The sequence below is a fragment of the Trifolium pratense genome, linkage group LG2 (genome assembly GCF_020283565.1).
Source record: "Trifolium pratense cultivar HEN17-A07 linkage group LG2, ARS_RC_1.1, whole genome shotgun sequence".
In the NCBI taxonomy this organism is placed as follows: domain Eukaryota; kingdom Viridiplantae; phylum Streptophyta; class Magnoliopsida; order Fabales; family Fabaceae; genus Trifolium; species Trifolium pratense.
In genome coordinates this window covers 48,120,819-48,141,012 of record NC_060060.1, presented here as the reverse complement: position 1 = coordinate 48,141,012, position 20,194 = coordinate 48,120,819, and the positions used below count along the sequence as shown (strand labels likewise).

At 33.2% G+C, this 20,194-nt stretch overlaps 1 protein-coding gene across 2 annotated transcripts; it reads right to left on the bottom strand.

The window, feature by feature from the left end:
• Window positions 1-313: 313 nt before the first annotated feature.
• On the bottom strand, window positions 314-19,951 carry LOC123906451 (tripeptidyl-peptidase 2-like). Of its 2 annotated transcripts, none has more exons than XM_045956363.1 (34): window positions 19,513-19,951; window positions 17,872-17,950; window positions 17,700-17,773; window positions 16,610-16,719; window positions 16,436-16,516; window positions 15,795-15,881; window positions 15,311-15,453; window positions 14,385-14,535; window positions 14,186-14,308; window positions 13,962-14,045; window positions 13,657-13,844; window positions 13,395-13,569; window positions 13,177-13,298; window positions 13,001-13,080; window positions 12,310-12,368; window positions 11,038-11,192; window positions 9,865-10,043; window positions 8,943-9,055; window positions 8,705-8,875; window positions 8,068-8,196; window positions 7,847-7,947; window positions 7,653-7,770; window positions 6,998-7,077; window positions 6,663-6,735; window positions 5,993-6,078; window positions 5,849-5,900; window positions 5,648-5,773; window positions 5,413-5,484; window positions 4,799-4,891; window positions 4,056-4,151; window positions 3,459-3,557; window positions 3,119-3,211; window positions 2,095-2,283; window positions 314-789 (listed from the first exon to the last, which is right to left on the bottom strand). In XM_045956363.1, the coding sequence occupies exons 1-34, from the start codon at window positions 19,736-19,738 to the stop codon at window positions 631-633; spliced, it is 3,966 nt and encodes a 1,321-aa protein (XP_045812319.1). In that variant the 5' UTR covers window positions 19,739-19,951; the 3' UTR covers window positions 314-630. The 2 variants fall into 2 exon arrangements, with proteins under 2 accessions (XP_045812319.1, XP_045812318.1); XM_045956362.1 differs by having other exon boundaries at window positions 2,095-2,316; window positions 19,513-19,908.
• Window positions 19,952-20,194: the final 243 nt, after the last annotated feature.

The window sequence follows — 20,194 nt, the reverse complement described above, 5'->3', positions numbered from 1 at the left end:
TTATGTGTAATTTTGGTTTTGATTTTTAAGTTATCCATCCACTTTATAGGTAAGTTTGATTTACAGAAAATTAAAAACTAGATATTTCAACTCTTGTCATATGAAATTTGGAATGGTATTAGATAATATGGAAAATGCTAACATTCAATAGTAAGATTTGTAAAAAAAATTATAAAAATATATAAAGTCAACACATTAAAAATTGAAATGTTTCACATTTTAAATAATTTCTTTAAATGAAATGCTAAAAGAGTATCCTAAAGACACTCGTCAGCAAGACCTTTAAAAAACACCAGTATACAAGACATTGGAATTTATTCTTTGCCAATAGAATATAAAATGTACCTTTATGTTTCTGAGAATTTACCATACAATTTATTTTTATGTATGAAATACATCTTTTTAAGTAAAACTGCACCATACTGTTCCATATCCTCTTTTAAGTTTTAACATCAATTTTAATATATGAAAGTTGCCACCTGCCACAAACCATGATCCATCACTAGGTCATACATATAAAAGTTCTAATAATATCAATGCTACATGTTTATTCTCACAAAGATTATTCAAAGAGGACATGGCTCCTTATTTTGCAACATTGCTATCAAACTTAATTCCATTAGGCAGACCCTAGAAAAGGGGCAAGGTTGGAGGGAAACGCACAAGCATCCATTGTCTCTCATATGTGGCTAAATGTTTCCATCCAATCTCATCAAGCAATGAGAGCTTTAGTTCATAGAATTTCTTCTTGGCAGACTCAGCATCATTTTGAATTATGTCACTCAGTACCTGAATCCAGGAAAGGCAGAAATTCATATAAGATCAGTATTTCCTCATCACTTACATTGATTCATTGTTTTAGATTTGCCTGAATATAAAGATACATTAATCACACAAGTTATGATATGTAATGATGAAAACCGGAACGATTTGGTTTCAAACAACCCATAATACTTCCTATGACATCCTATCCTTCCTACAAACTACATATGTATAGTGGGAGCCTCCTACGAACCAGTTGCTGTTGTTTTATCATTCGCTGGGGTTGAAGTTTCTCATCAGCAAAAGAACCACAAGAACCAATTTGGAGCGTCCCTAAAAAAAGGTCGTAATGTTTTTCTTAAAGGGCTAGAAGACATTATTTTAAATATTAGTCTGAGCCTATTTTAAATGGCAATTTGCTAGGAAGCTCCGATACTCCAAAAATGCCAAAGTATCGGTGTCTGACACGTATCCGACACTGATATGTGTCTGATACGGCCCGATACATATCCGGGGAGTAACAATTAAATTTTATTTTTTAAAAAACAAAATTGGCAAATATGTTTGCGATACGGCTGTATGGCAAGGATACATACAGGATACTTTATACTCCAAAAGCCAGTTTTTTTTTTTCATATTTTTCACCATTTCTGTCCTATTTCTCAACATGTTCTCTGTTACTTCTCTCTACATGCTCTGTTTTTTCTCTTATTGTCTCCAGTCTACATTCTCTGTTGTTTTCCTTCTTTCTAAATACTCTGTTTTTTCTCGTCTTCTCTCTAAAGTAAACACTATGTATCATCTCTTCTCTTATTTTGTTTCATCTCTTGGACAGAAAAAATGTCTCTAGGAGAAGAAAGCATTTTAAATTGTGTACTTAAAATCTTCGTGTATCTCCATGTCCGTATTGTATCAAGTATTTGGGCTTCATTGGCAATTTGTAACATTAAGAAATTATGAATGATATGACTACTGAACTTTGGAAGTATCATCATGTCACTTTATAATGAAACTACATTACTTTCGGTATATTGGTTTATTAGTTGTTATATTATAAATAAAAAATATTTAATAACATTGGCAAGCCTAGAATTAACTAGGAAAACACGTACAAATAATATTATTAAGGAACTAAGAATCCTACAAAAACCCGTGCTCCAAATATTATATTTTCTATTTTATTTGGAGCACGGGTTTTTCTGGCGCAAGTGTATTTGAGTCTATGTTGCTCAGATGGACACCAGAATCATAAATGATACAGTTAGTAATTAAAAAATTAGTGAGTTATCATCCCTACAGCAACAAATGAAACAGTTTTTGAAAAGAAAATACCTTCAATGCTGTCCCAAGCCTTTTAGAACGCCTCTCACGTGTTACTGTGAGAATTCCATATTTAGACGACTTTACATCAACCCATTTCTTCAGTTCTAGAAAATTCTCTTCGAACAAGTCTGGATGACTGCCACCATCTCTAGATTGCTCACTGTCCACATCTTTTGTTTGTTCCGTTGCATCCAAATCCTTTGACAATATACACCAAGTCAAGTCTGCCAACTTTTAATTGATAAAAAAATAATTACTCCCTCCGTTTTAAATTATAAGTTCTAAATTATAAGTCGCTTTGAAGTATTTAATGCTATTTTTCCTATTATAACCTTAAATATTTATTACTCTATCTTATTTTAATTCTTCAATTTATCTTTCTCATACCATTAATGAAGGACAATTTTGTATACTAACTCATAACTTCTCTTTTCCATACAACATAATTACATTTCTTAATTTGTGTAATATGATCAAAACGACTTATAATTTGGAACAGAGGGAGTAAATGTTATCATTATCATAATGGATGTGACTCATTTAAGGATGGTAACTGACTCCTCCGACATTTTCCTCACAAGCAAAATGCAGATGACTCAGTTCAACCTAACCACATGAGACTATGTGAAAAGCTTTTAGCTTTTATACCTATATAGTACATGCGGGCAACAATGTTGACAAATATCATCATAAGTGTGTGTAAGACAATAACAATTTTCTAGGCCAGTGACTAGTTTAGTTTCCTAGTAGATGTTACCCTCAAGGCTATGTATCTATAGCCATTGTGAGCTTTATAAACACTTGTCTAAGCTAGCAATGTTAATAGGCTCAAAATGTTATTTCCAAATTAAGACGTGTAAATACTCAATGAACATGGAAATGTAAAAATAATGTGGTGAGCATTAGTTTTGTATTTTATATACACCCGTCGAACCCAAGTTTCTATCTTGTTGCCTACGAAACCATGATATAAGTAATGAAAAAACACAAAAATTGCTATAATTATGATCGGAAATAGAATAAAAGCTCTAACCTTTAAGGATTCAATCTCTGCCAGCGCGAGCCCCTTTTGGTACAGTGCCTCTGCTAACTGGTCTCGGGTAGACTCAAACTTTTTCCTGATATTCTGCAGTCAGATTAAAAGATCATTAAATGTAAACATATTTCAAATAGCTAAAGTTGGTAATGATAAAAGTGTTTGTTATATAGCTTTGGAAATAAAACAAATTTATGAAGCATAGGGAACCTCAGAATCGTGGAAACTAGCCCAATTCAATTTTATTCTTGTAAATACAAGATTATTAATTTTTAAATATATGTAAATATTTGAAAAAAGTGAACGAATGTTTCATTATTTTAGGGAGAAAGAACACCTCTGCGTCCTCATCTTCTGGATCATTTTTTAGGGCAAAAAATCTTGCTAACTCGTCCTTGTCAATACTATCAATCACATCGTTTGCTGCATCAATCACCTGAACAAAATAACCCTGTTATTCATAATTATACACACCAGTACAAAATTCTACAAGATAAACAATTTTGTTAATAAGTCCCATATCGGTTGCGAGAATTTCAATAAAACCTTTTACTCATATGACTATAGATAAGATTACTGAGGTAGCAAGGATAAGCTGCAAAGGTGACGCAAGATGTTGTTATAAGTACCCTGCATATGTTGCAGGTTCGAGCAATGGGAAGTGATGTGTGAAATATGCAAGAGGAAGAGATGAAAAAGATGGAGGGGAGGTAAAAAAAATCTAGAGTTATTGAATAAGGCCTTGAATAAGGCCTCGATAAAAAGTTTACACCTAGTAGATCATGCTCCAACAATGATTATAGATTAGCCACACTATTATAATATTCCATAAGATGATATTATAACTAAAATACAGGAAACTCAGAGAGAGACGAGGGAAGAAAGGTAGTGGTGGAACAATTCATGTTAATCGTTTTCTACAGAAAATGCGTACCTCTTCATCATGGTGGATTTTATCTTTGACATTACTCCTAGAAACTAAACCTTCCAAAATCTTTGCTAGCAATGGAGTGTATTTTGGATATTCCGACTGCAATGAAACATATCATATCATGTATATATTAGTAAATATGTAACGCAGAGAATAGACAACTGAATACATATATCATAATTTTGATAAACATAAAATAGAAAAGAAAAGCAACAATCTTGTAAAAGAAAAGATATTAAATAGTGTAGAAGATATCACAGATTTAACAAAACAAATATGCACTCATTTACTTTCCTATTATTAGGATATTTGGATTTTTTTTTTTTTTGGTTACCATGTTAGGTGTACGAAGTTCCCACCGCCTTTAGCAGTGACTAATCTCCGCCCGGGAACCTGTGGGGCACACAAGGTGGGTTCTCCCCTCCCAACCAAATTTTTTCCATACGCACGAGTCAGGGATCGAACCCCTGACCACCTGCATAAGGGGCCCAAGTCTCTTACCACTTGGACCAATTCATTGTTGGTGATATGCGCAATTATTATTAAGATCAATATTTTATTTTGTTTATTTCCCTCTTTTTGATCCTATCATTCCTTAGTCCAAGGCATAGATAATTAGATATTAGATATTATGTACAATTCTCCTATTTAAGGAGTGAATTCTCTACTGAAATAATACAATAGCTTTTGCAATACTAAATTGAACACAGGATTTAACAGAGAAACAAAAGAAGCCAAATACTGACTTTAAGTGAGGCGGCTAGCTCTTTCCACTCTGAGCGCTCCTCATCACTTTCCTGTTTTAGTGTTCCCAGAACTTTTATTTTTGCATCTCTTACCTGATTTAAAAGTCAAGGTAAAATTAGATAGCAATGACATCTGAAGTTAACCATTCAAAAATGTGAATTATAGAATAAAATCCACATTAAGATAGTAAAGTCAAGTCATAATTAAAATATAGTACAATATATTTACAATCGTTTCATTCATAAATCTAATTCTATGCTTACATTTTCAGCTTAACAATACATGCATTGTTTTTTCTCTATACTCATCAAAAAAAGCATAACTTTTAAAGAGATAAAGATTCACACGAGTTGACAAATAAAGTAAAAAAATTAAAACCACCCACTAACCAATATTTGTTCATTAATTGAATTATTGAACAAATTAATTTTTTTGAGCAAATAACCTATACATTAATTAAAATAACAGAACCAACGTATAAAATATGGTTCGTGCAATACAGTTGGAAAGAAAATTAAATAAATGCATAAAAGGCATATATTTAACCACAAGGAGATACTAGGATACAAAAACAACAGGGAGCTCTTTTACTGAAGTATGATGACTACTATACCTCTTCTTTTATACGTTCAGAAACAGTCTTTTTGGTAGAGAAGGAAGAACCTTTTCCCTTGTCCTCATCAACCTTTCAACAGAAGAGAAATCTAATTAGACATTAATCAAGGTCAACATGAAAGTAGATTCAACCACAGCACACATAGGTGAATGTTGAAATCAACCCTAGACAAGCACGGGATCTGCAATTATAATTATTATAAGGGAGGTAACTTTATAAGACAGAGGGTGACCTTATTTGGAGGAACTACATAAGAAATCTGATATGAAGCAGGGTGCTTTTCCGGATCTTTTTTCTCCTGATCTATCAGTTTCCCATACGAAATTGCCCCAACCAATACAGAACCTTGTTGAGAATTCTACAGAAATATACAAATACCATTATGCACTATTAGTGGTAATATCTAGAGAGTTAACAACGGTGAACAATATACCTTGGGAAGCTTTTCTTTTTGTGGTGGACCAAGATACAATCCTTCTTTTATACTATAAACATTTAAGAAAAACATCAACACCACATCACAAGAAAACATTTAATACTTGAGAAAAAATCGGAACTATAAAACCTACTCACATACCCTGGAATCAATAGTGAGGACTTAAAGGAACCATTTCCCATAAGCGGGCCATCAGGTTGAGAGAAAAAATTTAAATGAATAACATCCTGGAGACAAAATTCAAAACATATTAAGTAATAAATGTTTAAAATTTAAATTAAAGAAGGATACTTGTATGACACTCGTACAACACATGTCTGACAGCTTGGACAATTGTCCAAAAAAAAAATTGCTTCAACACACCTTGGACACATTTACAAGGGTTAAAGATGAGTCAAAGCAATGTTGATCAATGAAGGGTTATAGACATTAAATTTGGTCACAACATTTTTAGCTATTTCAATAATAGATGGATAAATAAAGGTCAAATACCATCATCGTATCTTGTTTTAGGAATTTTTTTAATGAAATAAATTGCACAATTTAGATGCACGTGTATAGGTTTTGATTCTCAAATTTCATCTTTTATAAATAATATTAATATTTTTAAAAAATATAATAATTAAATTAATATGTTGTTTACATTAGCAGTGTCATGTCAGGTGTCTGTGTCAGGGTTCGTAGTTCATAGATCCCAACTTTATCATGAGTCATATAAATTGTATAATCTCATCTCAAAAACTTAAACCACAATAGACTTAAGCAACAGTTGACCATTTGAGAAAAACATAATATTGAAGCAATAAACTACCTTCTCCTCCAAATTTCTCTCAACGAATAACACCAAATGCCTCATCTTTTCCAAAATTTGCACATTGTCATGCCTGAAACAAATACATTATAGTGAATGTAGAGGAATAATTTGAATGAACACATTTGTGTAAATCTTTTATGAACAACTTCTTATAACAAGTATTTAATATATAAACCAAACTTCAAAGTCCTCTAAACAATACTAGGAATTTAATGAATTCAAAATTTTCAAATATACAAGTTTGGAGTTAATAACTTCATCAGGTCTATAGAAAGCTACAGTGGGAACAAAAATGTGTATGCACTCATATATGCCTAGAAAAGTTCATATACCTTAAATAGAGCTGCAAATTATATTCTCCCTTGGGAAGATTTGTAGAGCTTGGATAGGCATCTCCACGTGAATATACACGCTATTATCAGAACAGTGAAAAAACTAAAGAGATTAATGTATGAAACAAACGAAGCAACCAAAATACAAAAATTGTTGGAATCACATAAAGAAAGCCATTATGTCAAAATGAGTCTCACGGCGGCCATTGATATGGTCTAAATATGATTATAAGTGGGTTGAGTTAGTCTCAAAGCTAAACACTAAGATGGTTTACAGTCCTTTCTAGAAGATGAATTGAACCTCGGCAGGAGGAGATGAATTGAAAAATAATCTTGGTCTCACAAATGAATCTACCAAAATTGAAAACATGATGGAAGAAAGAAAGCCATCAAGTAAAGAAAAATATTATTGATTGCCACACACACTATGACCCAATATCATTAGCGCATCTCTTTTTTTTTTTTTGGTACAACATTAGCGCATCTCTTTATCAACTAGAAATATGGCATAGTAAGCAATATAAAAGTCAGCATGCCTAAGTACATGCATAACTTGCAGGCAATTTATTACTCGTATGATTGGGGTATTTTATAAAAATGGAAACTACCCAACTCATTTTCAAAACAAAAGGGAAATCACATAGTATTACCATACCTTATTTGAGTCGGAAATCATATAAAATTGGGACTCGAATTTAGTGTCATATATACGGTCATTTAGCAATGGTATGTGAGGTTTTACTTGAGCTCCATCTTCCAATTTGACCTTGTAGCTGCAATATCAGAATACTGATAAAAAGGCTGTCTAAATGATCCACAGTCAAACAACACAATAAATTCAAAACTCACGTCAAAATCAGAGCCAGTATCTGTTTTCCAGATGGAAGTTTATCCCGGTCTGCTGAGAGTGCATAAATCTTAGAATCTATTGGTCGATATGGAACCCTAATCTGCATGTTTTGTATAGAAGTATACATAAATGGAACAGGTTAAACTCTCATTGGCATCCGACGTCAACAGCATAATGGAAAAGAACAAAATGAAAAGGTATTAAAACTTTGAAATATGACCTTGTTTAGAATAGCCAATGGAGCAAGTTCCTCAGATATCAGTAGTGTTTCAGCATCAATTCTGACTGGTGCATCACTTCCGTCAAGTATAAGTTCTTCTTGATTCACTTTTATCCCATGAAAAACAACCTGAAATTCCATGTTAACACCAATGTGTCTTCAATGAGGAATGAAATAACACATCACATCCCTGCTTTTAAGCAGAGATAACACATGCAAAAAAACAGAGAGAATCCCTAGAGATAGATAACACATGCAAAAAAACAGAGCGATCCCCTCCACAGAAGACTAGCCCATGATGCTTTTTTCAGAGGCTGCACCATGTATACAGACAAATATAAAAGTACTAGCCTATGAGGAAGGACAAAATCGTGTTTATGACCTGTCTATTCATTTCAACATGTTATTTATAATTCGTGTTCTATTGCTTAAATATGACAAATTATCAACCTCTGAAAAAAGTAATATAATGAATCAAGATAATCATCAAGACCACTATAGAAAGTAATAGGAACATTCATCATATGCCAATCATTTCAAAAATTAGAAACATTTTTCAGTTATATATAAGAAACAACAAAGTCTATCCAAATATCAGGTGGGAAAAACAAGTTTATCTTAATAATGATTATGTTACCTCAAAATCCACACTGGCAGTCTCATGACTCCCTATGCCGCTTGACCAAAACTGAGATATGACTAGTTCCAATGTCTGACCACTTATTACCTTAAAGGAAAAGCTTTTGATACCCGAAGAAGCAAAAGTTACCACCTTTTCCCATGTCAGAGGTCTTTCCAATGGGCACAACTGGACAAAGAAATCGTGTGAAAATGGACCCCACAATCAAACAAACATTTAAAGCTGCAAATTTTACCTGAACAGCATCCAAATAAAATTTTCGAGGTGTGTCAAACCCTGATGTTTTAATTGATACATTGACCCAAGATGCACCATGTGGCACTTCTATATATCTCCTTTCTATATGACCTATCGAAATAGAAGAAATAATTGAAAGTGTTAGACTCTGTATTATGCACTTGACTGTTTGTATTTGGACAAAGATAAGTATGACTGGGCATATGTATAGGACACTTGTAAATACTTGCATTCACTCTAACACGAATAGTAACATTATAATAGACAGACTAGCTAATAAGTTGGAAGCATCCGTGTTGGAAATTCCGCATTCATTGCGGTCCGCCCCCATCCGCCTAATTGCGGCATTTGGGTTGCCTTCATTGCAGCCTCCAACACCTTCATTCTGTTGGGTGTGAAGGGGTGGATTTAGTCCCACATTGCTTAGAGATATGGCCTGTGCAGTCTTTATAAGCAAGTGGTAGTCCTCACCTTACAAGCCGGTTTTATAGGGATGAGTTAGGCCCAATATAAAATTTGACAATCCGCATAGAGACACTCTCACTCAGACACGCACACACACAAATAGAGTAAGCACAGTCATAATTATATATAAGGAAATATGAAAGCTAATCTTAAGAGATAAACTAAAATAGTTTAATATAATTTATTATAATGTAATAATTATGTGAACGAATATTTTATTCATATATTCTAACAGGACTGAATACCAGACATACTACACCTATGTTGTGAATGCAATGTGGTATATAATTTAAGAAACTTCAATTTCAAACAAACGATGTACGGGAGAAACCAAAAGGCCCCTGGGAAGCAGCTCAAATGTTTTTGTTGGAATTCATTACATGTAGCCCAGTTTAAATCTTAGTAGTAGGACGCCAGCAGAATGTAGGAGATTAACTTAATGGGCTAATGCAAACCTGGCTGGAATAACATATTTGAAAATACAACTTGTTGACGCTGGTTGGTTACAGCCTTGGCCTTTGTTATGGTAATAGGAATTCTGAATATAGGACCACGCCATGGTGCTTTGCAATCAATACCATAGACTTCATAGTAGTGAAGACCATCGCATAGATTGGAAGGATCCACAACTACACTGAGAGAGGATGAAAACAACTTGTAAGTCATTAAAAAATAAAACTAAAAATTAACATCATTTAACAGAAATCAATAGCAATAGACACACTTATTTTGTTTTAGTTCTGCCTGGTGAAGGCACCCTCATGGATGATGTCATAATGAAGAAGATACTGTGTTTTTAGTTTAGAATTGTGGGAATTACTCATATTTTCTAAATTCCGCAGTACAAAATTTTGCAATCTAGAAGTGAACAGATGTTTGACCTATTTCCTTATAGGAAAAAATAGATTTTTTTTCATAATCACTAATCACTAATATAATAAATATCTACTTTTTTACTTGAATTATATTTTAGGGTTAAATATGTTTTTCATCCCTATAAATATACCAATTTTCGTTTTAAGTTGCTACAAAAAATTCCATTAAACTTTTGTCCCACACATAGATTTTCTTAACCATTGTAGTCCTCACTTTAAACGTACACCTGTCTTTTTTAGTACACCTGTCTAACAGAAGTCTATGTCACATGTGTCGTGAATTTTTTTATGATGAGGCATTGTTGAGAGTTGAGACCTTAAAATATCATTAACATAACAACTTAACCATTTAATCTTCAATTATCTTTAATGTTTATTAATTTATTGATAACTCCAAATTAAAGATTAAATGGTTAAATTGTTAAGTTAATGATATTTTAAGATCTTGCCAATGTCCCATCGTCCAAAACAACCACGTAGACTTCCGTTAGACAGGTGTATATTTTTAAAAGCGTGAACTAAAATTGTAGCAGAAAATATGGTGGACAAAGTTTAAAAGATACTCAGGGACTAAAATAAATTTTTTTTTATCTTTATAGGGACGAAAAACATATTTAATCCTATATTTTACTTATATTATGCGATACAGGTCCTCGAATCCCTTTCCCGGTCCTATGTAAAATATTGATTTTGACTATCTTGCATACGAAAATATATAAGCATGAAAAAAATGGTGAACAAATGTAAACTAACTTGAAGCTGCGACCATTATGAGTGAGCAATAGATAGTCAGGGGTCTTCACAACAGTCTTTTCAGTAGAATATAACTCAAGGCATTCCTCAAAAGGAATCTTTTCCTCAAAGTTACTGGCATCATCATGAAACTTTGGATTAACTGTCACTGTCCACTGTGAATAAGTACAACCACAAATTAAAGAGCTACCAATTGAAATAAGAGGACTCATTAAAATTTACTGGTATGTGATAAAATGATTGGGATGTGAGATAAAACAGAAGCAACCAGAAAGGCACTTAAAGTGAATCAATATCTGGGTCAAAAATTCAAAATGTATTCCAGGATACGGAACCAAATTAATTGGCCAACTGATTATAATTAAATACGGTTGGAAATCAGAAGTCTAATAAAACAATCCACTATTTTCTAATCTTTTGTCTAAATTAGATGCAGGTGTTCACCAGATTCAATGTGTCTCATACTACAACCCTTCACATTTTCTCTGGCTATGTCCTTCTTTCTATACCACTTCAAAGCTCTGAGCTCTAGATATAATAGAATTTTTCAAACTATGTCACTAATAGGAGTTATCACATTTCATCATATAACCCCTCATCAATTTTTAACAACAGAATTGTCAGTTAGAGTTACTTCATCAATATCTTAGCAAGTATTGTAAACTTGTTTAGGATTATTTAGAGGCCGTTTTTTATAGCTTATTTTAGAAAAAAATATCACTTTTTTAATAAAAATAATCACTTTTAATTGTTTTTCATATGTTTGTTACAGATTTGTATATTAATCAGAAGCTAAAAATAATCAGAAAACAGCTAAAAATGAGAAACTACTAAGAGTAGCTTATAAAATAATAGATTTTTTTTAGAGGAGAGAGAAAAGAAACGTTAAAAGAAGAAAGTTATTTGTAATTAAAAAAATCACTTTTATAAGTTGTATCCAAACAAACTAAAGATTATTTTATTTAAAAAAAAAAAGTGATTTTTATTATAATAAACAAACACAAAGTAAATTCAACTTTTCTAAAAATCTCTAAAAACTAATCTCTAAATTATTTTACATCAAAATCACTATTTTTTTAATCTATAACAAACGGACCCTTAGTCTATAATTTGTCATTATTTGATTTGATCTCTGTACTAGTTAACCAAGATTAGATTCAAGACATTAGTAATTGGTTTTCTGACTTAATCATTTACAAGTTTTGAAACTCCTGACTCAATAATCTTCATCATCAATGAAGTGGTGAACACAAAATTTATGAATGATCTCACCTCAGTAGTCTGCCTACAAGCACTAGGCTCCCTCAGGTAGATGCCTCGTGATGAAGGACCTGCATTAATCAATCATATAAAGGACGTAAGTTTTTATTAACTTATTTTATTATTGTTTTATTACTACTATTATTCTATTTTAAAAGTCTTCAGTTATATATTTTCTGCGGTGGGCTTTAAGGACCCAAATGTTGCCCTTTTTTCCCTAAATCTAGCTTAAGGAAACAACAAGTGACCAGCCCCTGTTCCGCACTGCACCGGAGCAATCACGGCACTATTCTGTGCTATTGAAAACCTCGGCATAATCTACCGAGTTTTACAAATTTGGTACGAATATAACTTCATTACTAACTTTAGACTGAAGAAAGGAAGTTCAAACTCTAATAAGGAAGGACAAAGTTCATTTCTTATTTTTAATGGTAGATAGACGAAATGACAATATGTATGATTATAGAGTCAAGACTGCATGATTATAGAGTCTCTGATAATATGTATCCTAAAAGAAAAAATTATGTTATTAAGTGAAGGAGCGTGAATGGTTTGAAATCACAGTATCTCAAATTTATTACTAACATACTGTACTTTCTACAATTATAAATATAAAGAAAAGCCAACAGAGAAACATAATGCAGCCTTCCTTTGGTTACATAGAACGGAGAGGTTAAATATCCGTGGTAGAATGTAAACTCACTTGTTTTTCCAGTTTGCTGGATATTTATCTGATAATGAACACATGGAAAATTTTGACACTTCTGTATATATTCAAAAGCCCTGTCATAGAGGATATGATTTAAGTCAATATGAATCTTATAAAATTATATTTTTACTAAGTTTCTCTGAATGTAAAGAATGAGTAAATTATCTAACTTGTCAACTTGCATAAGCCCTTGTCCAGTGGTTAATTTATCTTCAGGTAAATCACCTATGGGAACTGAGGTATTCTCAAGGGCCTTCCTCACACTATATGGACTCACAGGAATTCCCTCAGCCTGCGCGGGGAACATACACATCAGAAAATCATAAAAATGTAAGCAAGGTAGTACCAATCAAATAAAATTTACTGCAAAAGAAATGCAACCGAAAACCTTCATTGCACTTATGAGCAATGCAGTTCCTCCACAGGCTGATGGTGATGCCATGGATGTCCCGTTCATGAGCATGCGCCGTTGAAGAGTCCACTTAGGAACCTGAGCAACAGCGCCACCAGGAGCACTTATACAGACACCAAGATCTCCATCAGCTGTTGGCCCTCGGCTAGACCTGCAAGTTAATCTAATCAATCATACAATGATAACAACACAAATTAAAATTAAAAAATTAAGGATAAAACGTATAAAAGAAATATACCAAGTGTATTCAAGCCCCTCTGATGGAGCTTCAACAACACAATGAGCACCAGCAGCCATTGCAGGAGAAACATATGCACCAACACCGATGATACTCGAAGATGTACCACCCGGTGCACCAACAGTGCTCAATGCTGGACCACTATTACCAGCGCTGCTCACAAATATCAGACGATGCTTGTTCACCGCCTAGATGTAGAACAACCAAAACCTCTATAATTAGAAGGAAAAAAAAAAAATATATATATATATATATATATATATATATATAAGTGCCCAGTTGAAATCAAAATCCCAAGAAAATACCTCATTCACAAGGTCAACAAAGCGTCCATAGTCGGGCAGTAAAGTTGGTTCACCATAACTCATATTAATAAGATCGCATTTATGCTGAAAAAGAAACGTGCAATAGGCAAATCAAAGTTCGGCAAACACAAATATAAGAAGCAAAAGGAAAATCAAATATCACTTATTGGAATATCAAAGTATAATCAGCAGAAGACTACAAAAAACAAAAACATTTTTTGCACCTCCACAGCAGCTATCAGTGCCCGAATTAAACCAGTTCCGGTTTCCATTGATCCTAAGCGGGAATCCCCAATTTTACAGGATATTAATTGTGCTCCAGGTGCAACTCCATTCAACAAAGGCTCCTAAAAACAATATCATGTATGAATAGGTATAATATCCCTCATAAGAGTTTCAAAGCACAGATCAAATTATCAGTACCGTCGGGTGGAAAGCTGCAGCTATACCAGCAACATGGGTGGCATGGGGAGAACAGTCTGTTACAACACTTAAAACATTCCCATTATTATAGATATTAGCAACAAATGTACAAGCATCTAATTTGCTGAAGACGCCAAATTTCCTCTCAATCCTGAAATAAAAGGATGTCATAGTTAGCATTGGAATGGAATAAAATTACATCATACTTGAAGAAATAAAATGGTAATCGGTTCAATAGCTAGACCATATAAAATTTCTTCAACTGTGAATTATATTATTTCAGGAATGTCTCAATTATGAAAAAGATATGTAATAACCGAGTTCTACGTGCGTAATTGTTAGCTTCTCTTTTCCAAGGAAATAATAACATCAATATGTGATTTTATTCAGTTATACACAAAACAGTATAGAAATCTATAAAAGCAGAGTAGGACCAAATATATTGAGAAGTGCAGTTTGTGGATGTCATGTAAACTGTTCAATATGATTGTACAACCATAAAATAAATAAACAAATCTGTTCAATATAAATATTATCAACATCTTATAAAATGGTTAGTGTTGAATTGTTTCAAACGAAATAAATATTTCAAGAAACACAAGAACAACTCACTAAGGCGCTAATTCCATGAAACTTATTCACATTAGCATGCATCTTCATATATACAACCTTTACAGTAGCATTTTATTGCAGAAGAAATCAATCAAGAAAACACGCTATGAATCAATAGGACTATACGGTTTTCAAATCAGGGGATGTATGTAGTGACAGGTGAAGTAAAATTTTGTTAGGCTTGAAAATATGTTGCCAAGACTAAGTAATACTTAGTAAGTATCTATCGATTTCACTAGATATCTCTGCACAACAGCTATAAATAAAAAATAGATATTCATAAAAACAAAATTAAAACAAGAAACAAAGTGTACCTATAATTAGTTAAAGGCACAGAATTAGCAAGCAATCCACAATCTGGATCATCTTCAAGACTCTGTGTGTCAAGAGCAGCCCTCCAGACCTCCCCATCATGCCAGACAACAGCATCTACAGCAGGTCCTTTATCGTCATAGCTCTGGAACAAACAGCATTCACTTTTCAAAGTAAGGAATTTCAATTGACAAAATTTGGGAATAGTGCACAAACACAAGCATAAATGCCGTAGTTTGAGTGTTCAGCATAAGAGTCGGATAGACAAAAACACATGAATTTCATTGTTTCTGAGGGGACATGAAATGGTTTTACAACATTATTTCCTAGCATGGAGCATTCTCTCAATATTATGATTTCACTCCTTAGAGTTGAGTTCTATAAGGAATAATAAATTGGAATAAACTACTCACTTTCAATTTCAAAGACTGGAAAGACAGCAATAACCAAAGAGCAACAAAGTAATGTGACATGATCAACACTCACCTCAGATTGCTTCCTAAGAAGATCAAGCCTGTGTTGCAGATCTTCACGAACCCTCTTAAGTTTTCCATCCTCAACTTTGATGTGTTGCTACAAAATGCATGATGGTTTGAGTTACATGTAATAAGCATAAGCAAATATAATAAAATGCAAACAAAACAACTATGTCAAATCTAGAAGACGTGGTAGTATTTACAAAATTAGGAGTATTAAATGCAACGTGACCTGCTAATTAAATTTAAAAAAGTGAAGTACAAAAACACGTGCATTTATGACTCTTTCTATATATATTCTCTGTAATTCAACATGTCTCTCATATCTTTCCCTTCTCAGCAACATTCATATTTTATTTTTTCTTTCTCTTCTGTTCATAAGAGCATATAACGTACAGAATTAATTACAACAGGCAGGAATTCGAAAGGAGAAATTTCATGTTCTTTCTTGAAAACAGAATTAATTAATGCATGCAAATACAACAGGACATGAATTAACATATTATGATAAGAAAATGCAATAACAAAAACAGAACACAGCTTGCCCCTGTAATATGCATACTACATAAAATATTAAAAAGAGTAATGATTACATAATTGACAATATATGATTTTGGAATATTTAACAATCAATCAAATTTTACAAAGAACCTTATCAAAATCATCAAGTTGTTTTACAGCCCTCGCAATTTCCTCTTGGTTTTTCTCATCCCATTTTATCCTTCTTTCTTTCTGCCAATCAAAAATTCAGGAGAAGAAAATGGAAATTAGATCTACTAGCCATAGGTAAGAGAACTAAAACATTTCATAGAACTGAAATGCTACCTTCAAACGAGAGGTCAAATCTTCTGTAAAGAGCTCATAAACCAATTTATAACCCACATGCCATTCACCAGAAGGATTTTTCCATGAAGTATTGATAACCAAAGATGCCCCTGTAAATAATTTTTTATGAAGAACAAGAAGGGAAAACAAAGAAGAAACAAACTCAAAAGTAAGGTGATATGTGCAAGGTAAGATACAAAAATATACTCAAAGGGAAAATAGAAAGAAAATTAATAAATAAATGAATACTTCATGCTAGTACTAGTTGAAAGAAGAAAACTCTAGAGCTTGTCTATTTGGTTGTTGTTCCGAAAATAATTTTTGTTTTAAAAAATAAGTAAACTGTCTGGAAGAGTGTTTTCTGATATTATTTTCCTCCAAAATATAATAAAAATAATAACAGTTTCAAAATATTTTTTATTTTTTTATTTTGTAAAGTAAAATAAAAAATTGAGCTTCCCTTGAAATTATATTCTGATAGTACAGCAGCCATTAGCACTGCTCAGAAACCAGTTCAGTACGACAGAACCAAGCATATTGAGATTGACTGCCATTTCATAGAGGTAAAATTAGATGTTGGAATCATGTGTCTACCATTTGTGACTTCTAGTCAACAAACGGCGGATATCTTAACCAAAAGCTTGGCCAGACCCATCTTTGAGCGTTTGATAAGCAAGTTGGGTATGATAGATATCTATGCACCAACTTGAGGGGGGTGTTGGAGAATCCGTGTAAGTCTTTCTCTTTTTAAATTATTGTTTCTATGTTCCTAAAACTTCTCCTTGATTCAAGGATTAATATTATTAACTGTATTTTCTTTACTTAAACCGGCCAAAGGCTGAGGAATAAACATAGTAGCATTCCTCTATTTCTTTCTAAACTACAATATATTATTTGTTAAGAGTCCCAAAATGTATCACGTGACATACTGATAGGCCTGAAAAAGTATTTATAAGTGGGAGGTATTTCACACCTTACAAACCGGCTTTGGGGAATAGAATTAGGCTCAACCATAATTTAACGAGTATTGAAGAATGTCTTACTACGATGATTTGCATTTACATCCTACTTGAAATTTTCTAGAACTAACCTGATGCCCCAGATATACAACCATCTGCATCAGCCTTCACGACCTTTGAGGTATCAATATCACCACTCCCAGTACTGAAGAAAGAAAAGGCATAGTATCATTCTCAGAAAATCAAGTACAACTAACAAGGATTATCAGATAAAAATTCAACATGAAGTAGCTTTCTGTTTACCAATCAATGACATCAAGAATTTTCGGTTTCCCATCTGAGGTAACCTGCAATCCATCAACAGCCGGGTCTACACCAGAATCTGTACACATGCAAATACCAGATACAATGATTGAACAAATATGTAATATGAACCACTAAACAAAAACAATTACAGCATAACACATTAGAATACAAGCAGCATATCAAGACTGCAAGTAAAATAATTTTACACAATTATGCATATCCATAAATTTCCAATTCAATAATTGAAACATACTAAGGGCCATTTGTTTTAGATTTTTTATAATCATTTTTTATGTTCTAAGTATGTTTATGTGTAGACTATTCTCAAAAATCATATTTATGAATAATGCATTTGATGTTGAAAATGAAATAGCTATTGATTAGCTTTTGACGAAAACCATTTTTAATAGAATGGAGAGAAAATCATAATTTATGGTGTTGGTTAAGAAGTTCCACATTAGGATGTGAAATGGCCTGTGTATGGGTTTATAAAGTAGAGGCAATCCTCGCCTTACAAGTTGGTTTTGTAGGGTTGAGTTAGGTCCAACTCCCAATTCTAATAATGTCTATGCTTTTTAACCATATTAATGAAAAATTATTTAGCATGCATCACTGTTTTCAACTTGAATACTTTTCCATCCAATGTTTATACCTTTTTAAAAGTCTCTGAAGAATAATCTCCAAATTATTTATATAAAAAATATTTTTTAGAGAATCTAAAACCTATATTGTCGATTTTGCGCAAGAGCATCGTCGCGATGCCCTCCACTTCCACACCAGAGAGCCGTGAAGCGCTAGTGAGAGAAGCAGTCATAGCGACCGGGAATAGCGGCTGAGTAACAGCGCCATTGCAGCACAATCCCGGAGTCAGAGCGGTTCCACGCCCGCTATATTGTCATTTTGGGGGAAGATTCACAAAAAAGCCTAGTTCTTTTAATCGTTTTAATTAGTTGAGAGTATTCAGTATTTCTGTACCCTTTTCGGTGGACCTAATATCTTAAACCACGAGTTTAAGAGGCAATTGTGTACCGCTTTTAATATTGTTAATGTAAAGCACTTAGATTGATACATTCTTCAATTTCATAGACCAAATTATGTATTTACTCACATAACATCATAACATGTGATAACTAAGAAGCACATAGTCCCGTGAGTTTAGCTCAGATTGGACATCGGCATTTTAAATGCAGAGTCAAGGTTCGAACCCCGGACACTCCACTTATCCATCTTAAAAGGTGGAATGTCTAGTCACTAAGCTACCTAACAAAAAAAAACTACTAAGCACGGACACTCCTCAGATTAGAGGTGTGTATACAACACTATACAACACGACACTGACACTTATGAAACATTGAACTGCGTCATTTTCTCAAATTATTAAGAGTGTTGATGTGTCAATGTCCTTGTCGGTGTCTGTGTCATGTCCAGACACGGACACTTATGAACTATATCACTGTCGGTGCCTCATAGTGTGATCATGTTAAACATGCAATAACCATCAAAAAAATGTTAAACATGCAATAAATTAATTAATTAATCAATCCAAATACACACAGTAATGTTTGGTTAATTGAGATTAATAATTTTCACAAGCGATAAATGAAAGAGTGAAAGTCAACTGAGTAGTAAAAACAGTACCGAAAATAGCGATTAGAGCACCACGACCATCGTAATTAGGGTTAGAATCAAGGAATCGATTAACTCCGATTTCTTTCTTCGGCATGAGTGAAGCTAAGAAGGTAGATTCGTTCAGTTTGAAATCGAGAAGAGAAGAAGCATCGTTGTTTTTCTTCTCGTTGTTGTTGTTTTTGGCGGTGGTGTTATCGGTGCCGGTTGTAGTAGAAGTGATGGAAGAGCAAGGCATTGCCTTGTGAAGAATCCAGTAGTTTGGATTTTGGTGGTGATGATTTTGGAAGTGAGAAGATTTTGCTCTGATTTTGTTTTGTTTATTGTTAGAGGAAAAGGGTAATGTGGGGAATTTGCTGTTTGAAGTACGCTGGGACACGTCACACACGGGTCTCTTCCATTCATCTTATCTTACCTAAATTGCACGTGTATTTAAGATTCAGTTGAGTTCATCTTTGTTTCTCGGGTGACAATGATTAATTTTGAGTGGATCTGGATTCTGTACGGTTAAAAAGTCACTACAGTTGGATATTATTGGTCGTCCCAATCGGACGGTCCTGGTTTAACTACAGAATTTTAAGAATTTTAAAATAAAAATAAGATCATTTTTTATAGACTGTTTGATCTGATCAGACGGCCATAAAAAATGTGATAACTGCATGACTGCACAAAAAAAAACAATTGAATCCAATCC